The 18,866-nt window shown below is 48.1% G+C and overlaps 1 protein-coding gene and 1 non-coding gene across 4 annotated transcripts in view; both read left to right on the forward strand.

Moving 5' to 3' along the window:
• Positions 1-1,360: 1,360 nt before the first annotated feature.
• PRKD2 (protein kinase D2) overlaps positions 1,361-18,866 on the forward strand; it is a 42,303-nt gene continuing 24,797 nt past the window's right edge. Inside the window, exons 1-8 of one of the 3 annotated variants that reach the window (XM_053604167.1) lie at positions 1,361-1,445; positions 1,626-2,248; positions 4,428-4,566; positions 11,196-11,327; positions 16,036-16,190; positions 16,290-16,512; positions 18,492-18,569; positions 18,671-18,824. In XM_053604167.1, the coding sequence (XP_053460142.1) occupies positions 2,009-2,248; positions 4,428-4,566; positions 11,196-11,327; positions 16,036-16,190; positions 16,290-16,512; positions 18,492-18,569; positions 18,671-18,824 (1,121 nt within the window). In that variant the 5' untranslated portion in view covers positions 1,361-1,445; positions 1,626-2,008. Of the gene's footprint in view, positions 2,249-3,311; positions 4,055-4,427; positions 4,567-11,195; positions 11,328-16,035; positions 16,191-16,289; positions 16,513-18,491; positions 18,570-18,670; positions 18,825-18,866 lie in introns of those variants that run through there. The other 2 variants (XM_053604166.1, XM_053604168.1) reach the window with 2 other exon arrangements.
• Positions 15,125-15,230, forward strand: LOC128597888 (U6 spliceosomal RNA). The gene has a single exon (XR_008383442.1). It is a non-coding gene; the product is annotated as a U6 spliceosomal RNA (small nuclear RNA).

Here is an 18,866-nt window from a genome sequence, read left to right on the forward strand (position 1 = left end):
CTAGAAAAGGAGTACAGGTAGGCAGAGGCCCTTAGGTGATACTGACAAGAGCCCACTGTTGGGTCCATGTGGTCTTGTTCCCCCGCCCTGGGCTATATGCAGTTCCCCAGGTGGTAGTTTGGTTTTCCTTCCAGCCTCAGACTTCCTTCCCCAGCCCCAGACCCCGGATGTGGTAAAAGATCGATACTGTATGGACCTCATCTACCTTCCATGGCCCCTGTACCAGGTAGGTGGGGGGATTCTGCCTGCAGCTCCCAGCCCCAGCCAGCCCTGGTGGTCCATCTCTAGGATGCCTTTGGGGCTGAAACCTAAACTTGACCTGTCAGTGAAGGGAGTGGGTGGAGCAATTTGGTGATCTTTGGACCAGTCACTGTTTCTCTGAGGCTTCAGCTTCCTGTGTGTAATTATGAACTGGGGAGGAGAAATCAAGTCTGAGCAACAGATATTTGCTGGGTGACTGAATAGACATATCCACCCATGAATGCCTGAGTACTTCAGGCACCCACCACTTCAACTCTGCAAATTGTTAGTGACAGCCACCATTTACTGAACTTTTTGCTGTGCTCCAGGCATTTGTATACTATCTCTTCCATCCCACAATTCCCTCTGGATTCAGTCCTATCACAGTCCCATCTAACAGATGGAGAGACTGAGGCTCATAGAGAGGAAGTCACATAGAGAAAGACACATGCACGTATCCCCAGGAGAATGTCAGTTTACCACCTGTGAAGTGGTGTGGGTGTAGGTCCTCCCTTCCAGGCACCCCCAGGCACCGTCCTGAAGGAGGTGGGTATGGAGCCTTAGCACTGGTTCTCCAGTTAGCCCTATGCACCTTGCCCCAGATCTCTGGAGCCAGACAAGGGCCTCCTGCCCATCTGGAGGCCTCGGTCTTCCCACCTATTGAATGGGCTGAGGGTAAGCACGAGAGATGCCTGAGAAAAGAGAAGCCAAGCCCAGAGAGCTGTCCAGGACCCGTTACCCTATTTCCCATCTCTTCTCAAGCGGTGGGCGCCGGCTGCCTGCAGGCCGAGAAGGCTCTCATCCTTAAAGGGCCAGTTACCCAACCGGGTCCTGGGACCTGTGGGGGTGGGGGTGGCTCGCCCCTCTCTGTTCAGCTCAGGGGAAAGTTAACTTTCCAGACTTGCGTGTGTAGAGGGGAGGAATCAGTCTTCCCCCTCAGCCCCCCATCTCCCACCCCATCCCTGGATGTCAGATACATTAAGTCGGGTCCCCATCTCTGAGGCCCGCCCTCCCCTTCCGCCCCCACCCCCTCGACGGGCCCCGCCCCGTGACGTTATCGAGACCCGCGCCGATTGGCCAACTGTGCCATCGCTCGGGACACTTCCTCCTTCGCCGCAGCCGCCAACTTAAACTTTGACGGGGGGAAAAGAGCCACCGGCACCCGGCGCGACCCTACCTTGCCCACATCCCCTACCTCGCCGCCGGTAACGCCCCTTTCCCCACTGTTCCTGACTGAACTTTTCTTCAACTTCCGCGACCCGTGAGATTCCCTCCTTCCCACCCCGGCCCTCAGGACCCCTGTGCCCATCCCCGGGCCGCCGGGGCTGGGATCCCTGGGATCCACTAGATCCCTGACTCAGAGACTCTTGGTTTCCACTTCCCAGGTCTGTGAATCCCTCGGGCCGCCTTCTTAGAGCCACTGAATTTTGGGATTTCCCCCCTTGCTCCCTTCTCAACCGCCCTCTCTGAAAGGGGCTCTTCTGATCCCTCTGATCTGACCTACTAGATTTACCTCTCCAGTTTCCTAGAATCTCTTAATCGCTGGGTCCCCCAAACTACTACTTTGTTCCTTTCTTATCTTCTGTGATTCTTTGATTTCGGGAGTGCTTTTCTCTAATTTCCCAAGATCCTGCCATCCTCAGGTCCCCTTAACCTGACAGATTGCCCGTCTCTGATACTCGCGCTCCTACTACCAGCGCACAAGATCCCTCGGATCTAGGACCTGGGTTACCCGGGTTTCCCCAGCTGGGATCCCGGGCCTCCCCCCATGGCCGCCGCCCCCTCCTATCCCACGGGGCTTCCCGGCTCTCCCGGGCCAGGGTCTCCTCCGGCTCCCGGCGTCTTGGAGTTGCAGTCGCCGCCACCGCTGCTGCCCCAGATCCCGGCTACGGGCCCCGGGGTCTCCTTCCACATCCAGATAGGACTGACCCGCGAGTTCGTGCTGTTGCCCGCCGCCTCGGAGCTGGCCCATGTGAAGCAGCTGGCTTGTTCCATCGTGGACCAAAAGGTGAGGGTGCAGGCTCCCTCCTATCCAAGTTGGGGAAAGGTACGAGGAGAGGGGCACCAGCAGAGGCCTGACATGGGCGAAAGGGAGGATGAGCACTGGGTGACAGGGGTGGGGGGCTTTGGCCCCCAGTTGCCTTCTCACCCCACCACCTGTTTAGAGAGGACTAGACAGGGGTGAGATGTCCCATTGGCCTACCCAAATTCCCTGACCCTGCATGTTGTTTTCATCTGCAGCTGGCAGGGAGGAAGGGAGGGGCAGGCCAGGTGTAGAATGGATAGGAAGGGGCAGGTGGGGGGGGGATCTCCCCATTCATACCCATTGGGGGGCTCCCATTTTCGTGGAAACAGTAGAAACTGAACCCAGGCTGGCTATGGTGATCGGGTGACACATGGGTGTAGGTGCCGGGGCCAAGTGAGGTCTCAGAGCCTTGTCCTCTCTCAGGCTTGAGACATGTGACTGTGCTGGTAGGTGACCTTTCTGCACCCCCAGAGACCCAGGGTACTCTGTTCCCTCTCCTAATCACAGTCCCCCACCCCTACCCTTAGTTTTGGACACCAGGATCCCTCCAGGGTGCAGTCTGGGAATCAATCATGGCAAGGGGAACAGGTAGAACTAGATGCTTGAATCCCAGAACAGAAAAGGTTAGAATGCTTATGCTTGTGTTGTTAGAGTGTTAGACTGTAAAAACATTAGAGTATTAGAATCATAAGTAGTTGGAATACGTATCCTATGTAGGTTGTTGAATAGCTCTGATAATGAAGTGTTCCAATATTAGAATCCTAGCTTGCTGAAATACTAAAATATTGGAATATTATTAGATTCTTAGGTTGTTGGAATCCTAGAATGTTAAAATGTTTGAATTTTGGAATGCTGGTTGTTGGAATGCTTTAATGCTAAGATATTTGAATATTAGAATCCCTACTCTGTCAGACTCCTAGAACATTAAAATATATTTATTTTTTATTGTTGGGATTCATTGAGGGTACAATAAGCCAGGTTACACTGATTACATTTGTTAGGTAAAGTACCTCTTGCAATCATGTCTTGCCCCCAAAAGGTGTGGCACACACCAAGTTCCCACCCCCCTCAGAACATTAAAATATCAAATTATTGCTAATGTAGGTTATCAAAATCCTAAAATGTAAAATTATAGTATGTTAGAACCTGGGATGTATAATTTCATAATGTATAATTCTACAAAATATTCAAATTCCAGTATCTTCTCAGACTCCTGGAAATGAATCCTTTGGGCTTCAGAAAAACATGGGGCCAATTCCCCCATATTATGGACAAAGAAACTGAAGCTTAGATAAAGACCTCCCGGGTGGTCAGGACCAAGACAGTGCTGGTCTCCTGTGGACCCTGTCAGCAGCAAGAACAGTTATGGCTTTGCCCATCAGCACCCAAATCTAGCAGGCCCAGCTCCCCACCCCCACTCCCAACTCAGTCTGCTCCATGGGAAGCCCGGGATGGTGGTGCAAATTATCCTCTGGGTGAAATTTTTTGTCCAATGCTCAAATCCCCAGCATGTCGGCCCCCCAGGCCTCACCCTCCCAGTCCAGGTGTGTTAGGGCCCCTTTCCTTACCAGGCCCCACCTGCAGTTTCACTTTCTGTTCTGCCAGGTTTCATTTCCTGCCCCCATCACCTCAAGCTGGAGACCTGGACACCTGGGTCCTTTGAGCTCTTGGGGGGCACCCTCCCTATTTCCAGTCCTCTTGCTCTAACTCCCCAGACCCTCCTTTCCCAGGAGTCCCCAAATCCCCTCCTTCCAGCTCACCCTGCCCCAGTGCTGGGCCTCCAGCCAGGTAACTGTGACAACAATAGATCCAGGAAGGAAGCTGGGGCGGGAAGGCTGATAGGGGAGGGGGCGCTCACCAAGCATGGCCCCACCCCCGGGATCCGGAAAAGTGGAGGGGTCTTGGTTCCCGGACCACTCTCCCTCCCATCCTAGCTCACCAATCCAGCTACCAAACTCGCGCTGGCGCTCTCACCCTGCACACCTGGGGCTTTGGCATCCTGTCCAGCTTGAGCTGGGGTTGGCAGGGGACAGGAAGCGAGGGGCTGCGGGGTCTCTGAGTTTCCGGGGGAAACAACTGGCCCTGCCCTGAGAGGGTTCCAGTCCGCTGCTGAAGGCAGCTCTGAGCTTTTCCGTTGCCACCTCCTCCTCCCGCTCTCTAGTTCCCTGAGTGTGGCTTCTACGGCCTTTACGACAAGATCCTCCTCTTCAAACATGACGCCACTTCGGCCAACCTCCTGCAGCTGGTGCGCTCAGCCGGAGACATCCATGAGGGTGACCTGGTGGAGGTGGTGCTGTCAGGTGAGCCGCAGTGGCTGGTTAGAGGCGGAGCCACGGACAGGGCCTCCAGGGAAGGGAGGGGAATTGGTCTCAGAACAGCTTTTTTTTTTTTTTTTTGCGACAGGGCCTAATTTTGTTGCCTAGGCTTGAGTGTAGTCCTGTCATCACAGCTGGCTGCAGCCTCCAACTCCAGGGCTCCAGCGATCCTCTTGCCTCAACCTTCTGGGTAGCTGGGACTCCAGGGTGGTGCCACCACACAGGGATAATTTTTTATTTTTTGTAGAGGTGGTATCTTGATATGTGCCCAGGCTGGTCTCCAACTCCTGGCCTCAAGCAGTCCTCCCTCGTTGGCCTCCCAAAATGCTAGGATTACAAACATGAGCCACCATGACTGGCCAGACCCTCTTTCTTAAAGTTCAAGGCCAGTAGTTCTTGGCCTATGCTGCAAATTAGAATCACCTGGGGAGATTTTCCTACCTCCCTCCCAAATGGATGTTTTATATGTGGTGCCTTCACACTGTGGAACTCACACAGCACTGAGCATGAACCATCCACAACAACATGGATGCATCTCACATACAGAATGCTGAAAGAGAGAAACTAGACTGACGCCAGACTACATATATTGTATGTTTCCACTTAGGAAACACAAAGAGATCAATTTCTCTAAGTCAGGAGAGTCGGTGCCTTTGGGGAAGATGGAGGCTGAGTGAACCCGCCAGGGCCTTTTGGAGTACTGGTTTAAATTTCCATATATTTATCAGTATGCTGGGGACATGGTTTGCACAGTTGGCACTTTTCTAAACACGTTATGCTTTAATGTAAAGTAAAAATGTTCTGGCAGGGCGTGGTAGCTCACACCTGTAATCCTAGCACTCTGGGAGGCCAAGGTGGGTGGATCACTTGAGCTTAGGAGTTGAGACCCAGCCTGAGCAAAAGCAAGATCCCATCTGTACTAAAAATAGAAAAACTAGCAGGGCAGTGTGGCCAGTGCTCGTAATCCCAGCTACTCGAGAGGCTGAGGCAAGAGGATCATTTGAACCCAGGAGTTTGAGGTTGCTATGAGTTATGATGCCAGGGCACTATACCAAGGGCAACAGAGTGAGACTCTCTCTTTCTCTAAAAAAAAAAAAAAAAAGTTCTAATATCCATGCTTCCTCCCACTAAGATGCCAAATAAAATCAGAATCTCTGCCAGATGAAATGAGACTTGGACAAAAGTATTTTTACAGGTGATTACCTAATGGACAGCCAGAATCTAGCCCACCCACTCTACATTCCCATTTTATAGATGGGCAAGCTGTTACCACCTGGGTTCCTCATGAGGGTGGGGCATCTGCCTTGCTCATGGCCATAGCCTCTCTCTTTTTTAATTTTATTATTATTATTTTTTTTAGAGACAGAGTTTTACTCTGTCACCCTCCGTGGAGTGCTGTAGCGTCACAGCTCACAGCAACCTCCAGCTCTTGAGCTTAGGCGATTCTCTTGCCTCAGCCTCCCAGTAGCTGGGACTACAGGTGCCCAGCACAACACCCAGCTATTTTTTGTTGCAGTTTGGCTAGGGCCGTGTTTGAACCTGCCACCCTTAGTTTATGTGGCCAGCGCCCTACTCACTGAGCCACAGGCGCTGCCCTCTCTGCCTCTCTTGCATATTGCAATGCTCAGTAAGATTTGTCGAATGAATAACAGTTTAAAGCTTGGATTTACACATTTGGTGACTTCATTCAGATTTTAAATATGCTCTTAAAAGTTGCCTTTCTTGAATTTTTATCTTCATTCTAGTGTCTTCTCTAAACCTGAGTCTTGTTTATATAATGTCTCCTGGACAGTTTTCCTTGACATCTAATAGGCATCTCAGATGTGGCCTGTCCCACTTCTAAACCTGTTCTTCCCGTAGGCTCATGTCAATGAAGGATTTGGGGCTTGGGGTCCAAATCTTGGAGCATCCTTGACTTCTTTTTCTCCTACCCACTCACTTGAGCCATCAACAAACCAACTGGCCCTGTAATAACATACATCTTGAATATATTTCTTATCACCCCACTGATCCAAGCACCCACTAACCTCCTGCCTACATGCCTAGACCATTTCAGTAGAATTAAGTCAAAACATGAAACACCACTGCTCAGAATTATCCTAGGACACCCCAGTACCCTGGAAATGAAATGCAAACTTCTTAGCATTGTCTCAAGGCCATCTATGATCTGGCTTCAGCTAGTTCCCTGAATTTATATCATTACTTTCCTTTCTTGGTTCCATGCATACATGTACGCTCTCTCTCCCCTTGAACAAACCAAGCTTCTTCCCACCTGGTCATCTGTGATTCTGCCACTTCCCTGAGTTTATCTCAACAGTGCCTATTGGCTCAGCACCTGTAGCTCAGTGGTTAGAGTACTGGCCACATGCACCAGGCTGGTGGGTTCGAACCCAGCCAGGGCCTGCTAAAAACAACAATGACAACAATAAAAAAAAAAATAGCTGGGTATTGTGGCAGGTGCCTGTAGTCCCAGCTACTGGGAGGTTAAGGCAAGAGAATTGCTTAAACCCAAGAGTTGGAGGTTGCTGTGAGCTATGACGCCACAGCACTCTACATAGTGAGAGTGTGTCTCAAAAAAACAAAAAACAGTGTCCATACTTTCTTTCTTCTACCCCTGCTTGCCTGCCCACTGTCCCTTAAATAGACCAACCTCCTTCCCACTTAGAGGACTTTGCGCTACTGTTCTCTCTGCTTGGAAATCCCCCCACCTTGCCCCCTATTTACTGTTGTCAGAGCACTTAGCATTGTCTGAAATTTCCTTGTTTATTTATGTGTTTATCTTTCTTGTCTGTCTCCCCCAAAGAATGTCAGTCCCTGACAGCAGAATGTAAATCTTTTTTTTTTTTTATTGAGACAGAATCTCACTTTGTCACCCTCTGTAGGGTGCTGTGCTTTTATAGCTCTCAGAGCCATAGGTGCCGCCCTCTTTTTTTTGAGACAGAGTCTGACTTTGTTGCCCTTGGTAGAGTGCTGTGGCGTCATAGCTCACAGCAACCTCAAACTCCTGGGCTTAAGCAATTCTCTTGCCTCAGCCTTCCAAATAGCTGGGATTACAGGCACCTGCCACAATGCCCAGTTATTTTTAGAGACAAGGTCTCATTCTGGTTCAGGCTGGTCTCGAACCGTGAGCTCAGGCAATCTGCCTGCCTTGGCCTCCCAAGTGCTAGGATTACAGTTGTGAGCCATTGCTTCTGGCCCTTTAAATTCTTCTTGTTCGTAACTTTATCCTGAGTGTATAAATAGCGCTTGGTATGTACAGCAGTGTCTCCTTTCTGTTGCATGAGGTTAAGAAAAAATAGCTTAATGTTAGACTGAAAATTCTGGGGAAAACATAAATGAGACTTAGTTCAAAAATGAAACAGTTGTAAAATAATACCTGACATTTAGTGAGTATTTTCTATGCACTAGGCACTGTTTCAAGAGGCTTCCATATATTCATTCATTTAACCCTTAAAAGAAAACCTGTAAGGGCCATGCATGGTGGCTCAACGCATGTAATACTAGCACTTTGAGAGACCGAGCCAGGATTACTTGAGCCCAGGAGTTTGAGGCTAGACTGGGCAACATAGCAAGACCTAATCTCTAGGCTTGGTGCCTGTTGCTCAGTGGTTAGGGCACTGGCCACATACACTGGGGCTGGTGGGTTCAAATCCAGCCTAGGGCCTGCTAAACAACAACAATGATAACTACAAGAAAAAATAGCTGGGCGTTGTGGCGGGCACCTGTAGTCCCAGCTTCTTGGGAGGCTGAGGAAAGAGGATCACTTGAACCCAAGAGTTTGAGGTTGCTGTGAGTTGTGATGGCACTCTATTGAGGGTGACAAAGTGAGACTGACTGTCTCAAAAAAAAAAACAAAACCAAATCTCTACAAAAAAATATTTTTTCTTTTGAAAAAAGCAACCTGCATTTTTCAATCTCCTGCCTCAGGTTGCTGTGAGCTGTGACGCCATAGCATTCTACTGAGGGTGACATAGTGAGACTCTTGTCTCAAAAAAATAAAAATAAGATAAAATAACACCTCTAGGGCAGCACCCATAGCTCAGCGGGTAGTGTGCAAGCCACATATGCCAAGGCTGGCAGGTTTGAACCTAGCCCAGGCCAGCTAAAACAATGACAACTGCACAAAAAAATATAGCCAGGCGTTGTGGCAGGCGCCTGTAGTCCCAACTACTTGGGAGGCTGAGGCAAGAGAATTGCTTAAGCCCAAGAGTGTGAGGTTGCTGTGAGCTGGGATGCCACGGCACTCTACCAAGGGTAACACAGTAAAACTCTGTCTCAAATTACAAAAAAATTAATAATAATACCTCTATTTTATTAGGTAGAATTTAAGAGAGACAGTAAGTACAGCACTAAGAGGATGAACTCTGGAGCCAGACTGGCCTGGGTTTGATTCCAAATTCTAAGACTTGCTAGCTATGTCACCTTGGACAAGTTGCTTAACCCATCAATGCTGTATCCCATCTAGAAAATGGGCATAATAACAGGGTGTATCTCACAGGGCTCTTGAGAAGACTGACTTAGTATTTTAAAGTACTTAGGCCAGTGCCTGGCCCATTGGGTGATTGTTAAGAAAATTGATTTTGTTTATTCTGTCTGTCTTTCTTACTAGAGGCCTGGTAGAGGTTTTGTTTCTTCTGTTCACCTACAATAGTGCTCAGTATGTTTTGTTCCTTTTTTCTGCTTATTTTATTTATTTATTTATTTTTTTTTTTGGGGTGATTTTTGGCTGGGGCTGGGTTTGAACCCGCCACCTCCGGCATATGGGACTGGCACCCTACTCCTTGAGCCACAGGCGCCGCCTTTCTGCTTATTTTAATTTATGTATTTTTTTGAGATAGAGTGTCACTTTTTCGCCCTCGGTGGAATGCCTAGGCGTCATAGTTCACAGCAACCTCCAGCTCCTGGACTTAGGCAATTCTCTTGCCTCAGCCTCCTGAGTAGCTGGGACTATAGAAGCCCGCCACAAAGCTCGGCTATTTTTGTTGTTGTTGTTTGGCTGGGACTGGGTTTGAACCCACCACCCTCGGTATATGGGGCTGGCACCCTACTCACTGAGCCACAGGCGCCACCCAAGCTTATTTTTATTTATTTTTTCCTTTTGTTTTTTTGAGACAAAGTCTCAAGCTGTTGCCCTGGGTAGAGTGAGTGCCTTGGTGTCATAGCTCACAGCAACCTCCAACTCTTGGGTTCTAGCAATCCTCTTGCCTCAGGTTTTCTATTTTAAGTAGAGAAGGGGTCTCGATTTTACTCAGGGTGGTCTCAAACTCATGAGCTCAAGCAGTCCACCCGCATCAGCCTCCCAGAGTGCTAGGAGCCACTGTGCCTGGCCTGGTTTTTCTCTTTAAAGGTGAGAAAACTCAGGCACACAGTATTTGTTTCCCTTCTTGATGCTCAGGCCCTAACTGAGACTAATTAGATCAAACAGATAGGCTGTACCACAGTGTAGCTGTCTTCACTGTTAAATGATAACTTTTATGGTACTATTTTATAATAAAATATATATTTAATTATATATTATATTAATATATATTTATTATAAAATATAATAACATAAAAGTTATCATTTAACTCCTCTGCGACCACTGTGGGGAGATGCTCTTTGGCCTAGTATGCCAAATAAATGAGGGTGAGGGTGGGACACAGGTTTCCATCTGGTTTGTTTGATTAGTTGGTTTTTTTTTTTTTTTTTTTTTTTTGGAGACAGTCTTACTCTGTTGCCCTGGGTAGACAGAGTGCTGTGGTGTCAAGGAAGCTCACAGAAACCTCAAACTCTTGGGCTTGAGCAATCCTCTTGCCTCAGCTTCCCAAGTAACAGGGACTACATGCACCAGCCACGACACCCAGCTAGTTTTTCTATGTTTAGTAGAGAGGGGTCTTGCTCTTGCTCAGGCTGGTCTCCAACTCCTGAGCTCAGGCAGTCCACCCTCCTCTTTCTCTCTGAGTGCTAGTATTACAGGTGTGAGCCACCGCACCCGGCCTGGTTAGTTGGTATTTTTAATTGTGGGGGGGCACCTGTGGCTCAGTGAATAGGGCGCCGGCCCCACATGCCGAGGGTGGCGGGTTCGAACCAAGCCCTGGCGAACTGCAATAAAAAAATAGCCGGGCGTTGTGGCGGGCGCCTGTAGTCCCAGCTACTTGGGAGGCTGAGGCAAGAGAATTGCCTAAGCCCAGGAACTGGAGGTTGCTGTGAGCTGTGTGACGCCATGGCACTCTACCGACGGCGATAAAGTGAGACTCTGTTTCTACAAAAAAAAAAAAAAAAAAAAATTAATTGTGGTAAAATACAATAACATAAAAGTTATCATTTTAACAGTTAAGGACTGCCACACTGTGGTACAGCCTATCTCCAGAACTGTTTTCTTGTTGCACAACTGAAGCATTAAACAACTTCCCATTTCTCACTCCACCCCAACCCCTGGCAAAGGTATATAGGTGTTTTGTCCAATGGTGGAGCTGGGTTTTGAACCCAGGCAGAATGTAAAATGAGAGTGAATGAAGAAAGGAAAGATCAAACCTTGCTACTGGGAGGACTATGAGAAACCTGGGAATAGAGGGAGCTGGAATAGCTTCAGCCCGCTCCTGCTCAAGCGTCTGCTTTTCTGTGCTACCTGCAGCGTCAGCCACATTCGAGGACTTCCAGATCCGCCCGCACGCCCTGACGGTGCACTCCTACCGAGCGCCTGCTTTCTGCGACCACTGCGGCGAGATGCTCTTTGGCCTAGTGCGCCAAGGCCTCAAGTGCGACGGTAAGAGCCAGAGGACTGGAGGCGGGGCCTTGCTCTGGGGCGGAGCCTAGGGCGGATGACAGAGGTTGGGGAGACAGGGCGGGGCTGGAGGCGAGATTAAGGGAGGGGCGGGGGTTGGGCAGTGCTCAGAGCTGTAAGCTGAGCCTAAGAAGTTATGGCGGGAGGGAGGGGTAAAAGCCCAGAAATGGAGGCTGGGAGAGAAGGGGAGGGGCCTAGGAGGGGCTGAGATCTGGGGACCCAGCCTAGGTGATGAGTCTGGGAGGGAGAAGTAGGGGCCCCCTGGGGCAGAGCTTGTGGGAGGGCATGTGGCTGGGGAAGAGGACAGGGCCTGTATCAGGGATCAGAGCAGAGAAAACAGAGCCCGTAGCAGATACATGTTAAGAGATTTGTTGCAAGGAATTGGCTTACTGGATTGTAGGAGTTGGTTAGGCAACTCCCAAATCCGTAGGATAGCCTGGAACTCTCTGGAGCAGCTAACCACAGGTGATTAGCTGTGAAACAGCTAAACAGATGAAATTTCTTCATCTGGGACGTCTCAGTTCTAAACCTTTCAAGTGATTGAACTAACTCACCCATGTAAGCTAGGATCATCTCCCTCACTTATAGTCAATTGGTTGTGAAATTTTTTTTTCTTCTTTTGAGAGTCTCACTCTGTCCCCTAGGATAGAGTGCCATAGGCTCAGCCTAGCTCATAGCAATCTCAAATTCCTGGACTCCAAGCAATCCTCCTGCCTCAGCTTTCTAAGTAGCTGTGTCTACAGGTGTACACTACCATGCCTGGCTAGGTTTTCTATTTTTAGTAGAGATGGTGGTCTTGTTTTACTCAGGCTGGTCTCATACCTCTGACCTCAAGTAGCCCTCCAACCTTGACCTCCCAGAGTGTTAGGATTACACGCATGAACCACTCCCTTATTTAATCCTAATTATCTCTATAAACATCCTACTTCCAAATAGTCACACAAGGGTTAGGGCTTCAACATATGAACTGGGGCGGGGGGAACATAGACATTCAGTTCATAATAGCACCCATATGCATCTCCTTAAATTATATTTAATAAAAATAAAGGAACACATAGTATTCCTTTAGCCTAGATGTCTCGATTCACCCCAAATGTCAAGATCTATAGGTTCACTATTCCTGTTATTAATGCTTGTGAGTGAGGACATTGAGATGGGGACTCTACCAGATGACAGACAGCTTTATTGGCTATGAGGATGCACAGTAGATGATGACCATTCATTGTGTGATGATGGTCTGCATCTTCATCTCACACACCCCAGTAGCAGGTCCTACTAGTAGAGGCACATTCTCAGGTATTCCATTAGCTACCATGTCTAAGAGAAGAGCTCCACCCCTGCCATGCTCATACAGAAATCCACTCTCCAGTACCCTATGTTCCAGCCTTAAGTGTACATGTATTATTTAAGAACTCTAGGGGCAATATTAAGCCTATAGGAACCAATTCAGTACATTCAAAGGTATTATCAATACTGTCATCAACCAATTCTCAAGGTCTCAGCATATGCACCCTTTGTCATGGTACAACCCTGGTGTCATCAAGTTATAATGGGTTCTCAGCACGGACTTCATTGGCCTAGCTTCATAGATGATGGTCCAAGTTCTTATGTTTGCAAGAGAGGCCCAAATGACTATACTCAATGCCATTGACACCTTCCAATGGGAGTCTGACCCTATCTTGATCCTTATATTGTAAGTTATAGATAAGATTCTGAAATTGCATATGAGCAATTAAAGGCTAAAACCCAGAAATGGTTCCTGTATGCAAAGATTATTCGCCATGTTGGTGCTCCTCTTGTAGCACCAACAGCCTGCACAGTGTTAGGCATGCGTCCTAGACAGTGCCCACATGGAGAAGTATTGAACGGGAAAGCCTCCATGGGGTAGGCCACTAGAAGGCATGCTTCTCAAGGTGTTCCGAAAGAGGCTTCCAAAGAGTGGAAGAACATTCTGTGCTCCAGAATAGAAAGTGATCCTGGAATCATTTGGAATCACTGGAGATGTATTAGAGCAAGTATATATAGATCCAGTAGGAAAATTGAGCCTAATTCCTCCGTGGATGATGTTGACTATTTATTTATTTTAAAGATAGGCCTTGCTCCATTGCTGAAGTACAGTGGTACTGTCATAGTTCATTGCAGCCCCAAATTTCTAGGCTCAAGCAAGCCTTCTGTCCCAGCCTCTTTTTTTTTTTCTAAACATAGTCTCAAGCTGTCTTACTTTCCCCTGAGTAGGGTGCCATGGCATTGTAGCTCACAGCAACCTCCAACTTTTGGGCTCAAGCGATCCTGCTACCTCAGTTTTTCTATTTTTAGTAGAGACAGGGTCTCGATTTTGCTCAGGCTGGTCACAAAATCATGAGCTCAAGCAATCCACCTGCCTGGGTCTCTCAGAGTGCTAGAATTATAGGCATGAGTTACAGTGCCTGGCTGCCCCAGCCTCAACCTCCAGCTCCTGGGCTTAGGTGATTCTCTTGCCTCAGCCTCCCAAGTAGCTGGGACTACAGGCACCCGCCACACCGCCCAGCTATTTGTTGTTGTTGTTGCCATTGCTGTTTAGCAAGCCTGGGCCGAGTTTGAACCCACCAGCCTGGGTGTATGTGGCTGGCACTGTAACCACTGCTACAGGTGCTGAGACTGATTTGCTTATTTTTAAAACTTTTTTGTAGAGAAAGGGTCTCGTTATGTTGCTTAGGCTGGTCTTGAACTCCTGGTCTCAAGTGATCCTCCTGCCTCAGCCTCCCAAAGTGCTAGCATACAGGTGTGAACCACTGAGCCCAGCATGAGGTTTTAAAGTAAAAAGCAATAAAATAGGCCAGGCACAGTGGCTCACACCTTAAGATTTTTAGTTCAAACCAGATTATTTATGTCACTAATCCTAGTACTCTGGGAGGCTGAAGTGGGTGGATTGCCTGAGCTCAGGAGTTCAAGTTGCAGACCAGCCTGAGCAAGAGTGAGACTCTGCCTCTGCTAAAAATAGAAAAACTAGCTGGGTGTTGTGGCAGGTGCCTGTAGTCCCAGCTACTCAGGAGGCTGAGGAAAGAGGATATCTTGAGCCCAAGAGTTTGAAGTTTCTGTGAGCTGTGATGCCATGGCACTCTACCCAGGGCAACAGAGTGAGACTCTGTCTCGACAACAACAAAAAAAGAAATATATTCATATACATATACATACACACAAGCTGGATCCGAGGGCTCATACCTGTAATCCTAGCACTTGGGAGGCTGAGGCAGGAGGATCACTTGAGGTCAGGAGTTTGAGACTAGCCTGAGGAAGAGTGAGATCCTGTCTCTTTTTTTTTTTTTTTGTAGAGACAGAGTCTCACTGTACCGCCCTTGGGTAGAGTGCCGTGGCGTCACACGGCTCACAGCAACCTCTAACTCTTGGGCTTACGCGATTCTCTTGCCTCAGCCTCCCGAGTAGCGGGGACTACAGGCGCCCGCCACAACGCCCGGCTATTTTTTGTTGCAGTTTGGCAGGGGCCGGGTTTGAACCCGCCACCCTCGGCATATGGGGCCGGCGCCCTACTCACTGAGCTACAGGTGCCGCCCTGAGATCCTGTCTCTTTAAAAACTAAAAAATATTTAAGAAAAAAATAAAATTATGGACAATAATGAAATCATACTTCTGCCTCATGTGATACAGCTATCCTGATTATAACTGAAAATTCCTTCCCCAGAAGGATGCAAAGTCTTTAGGTGATATTCACTCTTCTCCTTTAACATCCTGTAACTTAAATACCGTTATATAGCATTAACTATTATTTATAAATCTTAGGTGCATCGGCTAAGATCGGGTGCATATACTAAGATTGGAACAATACAGAGATTAGCGTGGCCCCTGTGCAAGGATGATACACAAATTTGTTAAGCGTTCCATATTTTTGTTCTGAGCAATAAAATTTCTTAAATAAAAAAATCTTATGTTAGATGATCAGAGGATAAAAGAGGGAAGAAGAAATTACTTTGTATACACACATATTCATAATGAAACAAGAAAGAAGTACAACTGTTACAGCCTTCATTTCTGCAACTGGTGGGGTGACCCAGCCTTTCATTTCCCAGAGGGTTTGGGCCATTAGCAGTTCCGCCTGAATGGGGTTTTTGCCGTTTTTCATTGACTTTAATCACACTAAGAGGCTCCCTAAGGGATCTCCTAGATTCCAGACCTACAGAAAAGAGAAAGGGGGGCCAGATGAGAGGATGAGCAGACCTGGAGGGTTGATGAATTTTGCAGGGTTGCTGGGGAAAGGGGGCTTCTCTTGGAAAGTTGAGGACAGGGTGAGGCACAGAAAAGGGTGGGACAGAGATAGAAGTACACAGTCCTTGGAGAGGATTCAAGGGAGGTGCTGATCATAGAGGGATGGGGCTGGGCACAGCTTTGGGAAACACCTTCCAGGTGTCCCTTCTTGGTGGTGGGAAGGGGTAGAGTGGGGAGCAGTGGGGTTGCATGTTCGGAGGTTTGCAGGATAGGGGGGTGGGTTGGGTGGGAGGGCTACAAACTGGAACTGGGGTAGAGCTTGGGGTTGTGCTCTTAATGAGAGTAGTGCTTCTTGGAGGGGATTGAATTAGGGGAAAAAAAGGACAGGGCCTAGTGGGGGTTTAGGTGGAGAGGGCAGAGCTGCTCAAGAAGGGGTGGCAGGCCTAAGGGGGATGGAGGCTTGTCTCTGACTCTCTGATGCCCCCTTCAGGCTGCGGACTGAACTACCACAAGCGCTGCGCCTTCAGCATCCCCAACAACTGCAGTGGAGCCCGTAAGAGGCGCTTGTCATCCACGTCTCTGGCCAGTGGCCACTCGGTGCGCCTTGGCACCTCCGAATCTCTGCCTTGTACGGCTGACGAGCTGGTGAGGGTTTGGGGAGTGGAACGGCTTGGTGGCTGGGGGGTGACAGGGCCCCAGCATGGGGGCAATGCAGTGATGTTTCCCTCCTACTCTCTCTGTCAGAGCCGCAGCACCACCGATCTTTTGCCTCGCCGGCCACCATCCTCCTCCTCCTCCTCTTGTGTTTCATCCTACACCGGCCGCCCGATTGAGCTGGACAAGATGCTGCTGTCCAAGGTCAAGGTGCCCCACACCTTCCTCATTCACAGCTACACACGGCCCACCGTTTGCCAGGCCTGTAAGAAACTTCTCAAGGGCCTGTTCCGGCAGGGCCTGCAGTGCAAAGGTGAATGGGGCCTTGACTTGAAAGACAGACCCGGCAGAACCTCCCGGTTTCCTAATACTCAGTGTTTGTGGCAGGACACAAGAATCTCAGCACAGTATTCTGATCCCTAGAAACACAGGGCCTCAGAAGGGGAGTTTCCTGTATCCTGGCAGTCTGGGAACTTTGGAATTCTGAAAATTTAGAATGTTATTTTACAGAACCTTGGAATCCTACTACCTAAGAAATCTGGATTCATAAAGCACTTAGCATTGAATTCTAAAGCTGTACAGCCTGAGAATTCTAGAATTACAGAACCCTAGAGATAGGAGTTAAAAATTCTGGAATCAGCTCAGCACCTGTAGCTCAGTGGCTAAGGCTCCAGCCACATACACTGGAGCTTGTGGGTTAGAACCTAGCCCTGCGTTGTGGCTAGTGCCTGTGGTCCCGGCTACTTGGGAGGCTGAGGCAGGAGAATCGTTTAAGCCCAAGAGTTTGAGGTTGCTGTGAGCTGTGACACCTAGTACTCTACCCAGGGCGACATAGTGAGACTCTGTCTCAAAAAAAAAAAGAAAAAAGAAACAAAAAAGAATTCTGGAATCATAAAATTCAACTAAAATAACCACAGAACTTTAGGCCATAATCTTAGACTTACTGAGTTACAGATTCTCAGAATAGTAGAATTTTGGAACCAGAGGATTTCAGAATAACAGAAGCTTAAATGCATCAAATTTGAGAGTCTAAGAAGTCTAGAAAGTTACAATCTTGTAATCATCTAATTCTAGAATCTTAAAAGTGTAGACTCCCAGAACTTTGAACAATCAAATCCTGGAATTTTATAATTTTAGAGCTAAAGAACCATAGAGCTATCAAATTCTACAATCTTAGACATATAGAATCTTAGAACCTTGGAATCATCAGAGGAAGAGAAATCTAGAATTACAGAATTGTCAACTTTTTGAGTTTAGATATATGAAACCCTGAAACCTCAGACATTAAGTAGTCTTTTTTTTTTTTTTTTTTTTAAAGGAGTCTTTTAAAAAAAAAGAGTCTTGTTTCGGCAACTGTGGCTCAAGCAGCCTAAGGCGCCAGCCACATACACCTGAGCTGGCGGGTTCAAATCCAGCCCAGGCCTGCCGAACAATAATGACTGCTGCAACCAAAAAATAGCCGGGCATTGTGGCAGGTGCCTGTAGTCCCAGCTACTTGGGAGGCTGAGGCAAGAGAATTGCTTGAGCCCAGGAGTTGGAAGTTGCTGTGAGCTGTGATGCCACAGCATTCTACCCAGGGCAACAGCTTGAGGCTCTGTCTCAAAAAAAAAAAAAAAATAAATAAATAAATAAATAAATGAGTCTTAGAAGCTAGAATCATAGACTCAGAATCATTGACATATAGAAATCTAGAACCATAGAACTTTCAAAAGTAGGTTTTCAGCAAACTCTAGAATCTTTGATATGTAGTGGCCTAGAACCTCATAGTCTTCAAACTCTAGAGCGGTGGTTCTCAACCAGGAGCAGTTTTGCCCCAGGGGATGTTTGCAGTGGTTTAGAGACATTTTTGTTTGTCACAATGGGATGATGCTACTGGCATCCAGTGGTGTGCAGGTTAGGGATGCCGTTAAACATCCTACAATGCATAGAACAGCCTCCAACAACAAGGTATTATCCAGCCCAAAATGTTAATGGCACCAAAGGGTGAGAAGCCCAGCCCTAGAGTCTAGAGTCATAGTTTGCTAGAACCCATTATATTCTAGATTTTGGAGTCTAGGTTAGTGGAAACTTACAGTGTTAGAACCTTACAGTCATAAGCATTTTGAGTGTGACCCAAAGTATTCCCACTTAATCTCATCTCCTCATAGATGAGGAAACCATTGGCTCACAGGAGGGAAATGACTAAGGAAGGGGAAGCCAGATTTTCTAACCCAGAAGCTTTGAGGGTTAGGGGTCAAGGTTCAACCGTTATAGGTAACCTCTCTTTCCCCTTGTTTCCTGTCTTCCTACCAGACTGCAAGTTTAACTGTCATAAACGCTGTGCTACCCGAGTCCCTAATGACTGCTTGGGGGAGGCTCTCATCAATGGAGGTAAGAGGTCAGGAGAAACTGAGAGGACCCATTCATCAATAGAGGTAACAGGGCATGGCAGGACTGAGTAGAGGACTCTCTGATGGCTCCATGTCTCCCAGATGTGCCAATGGAGGAGGCTACTGATTTCAGCGAGGCTGACAAGAGCTCCCTCATAGATGAGTCAGATGACTCCGGTGTCATCCCAGGCTCCCACTCGGAGAACGCCCTTCATGCCAGTGAGGAAGAGGAAGGCGAGGGAGGCAAAGCCCAGAGGTACCCACGGAATGCTCTAAGTGGCCTCAGAGAAGCCCTTTC

Source organism: Nycticebus coucang, chromosome 10 (genome assembly GCF_027406575.1).
Source record: "Nycticebus coucang isolate mNycCou1 chromosome 10, mNycCou1.pri, whole genome shotgun sequence".
In the NCBI taxonomy this organism is placed as follows: Eukaryota; Metazoa; Chordata; class Mammalia; order Primates; family Lorisidae; genus Nycticebus; species Nycticebus coucang.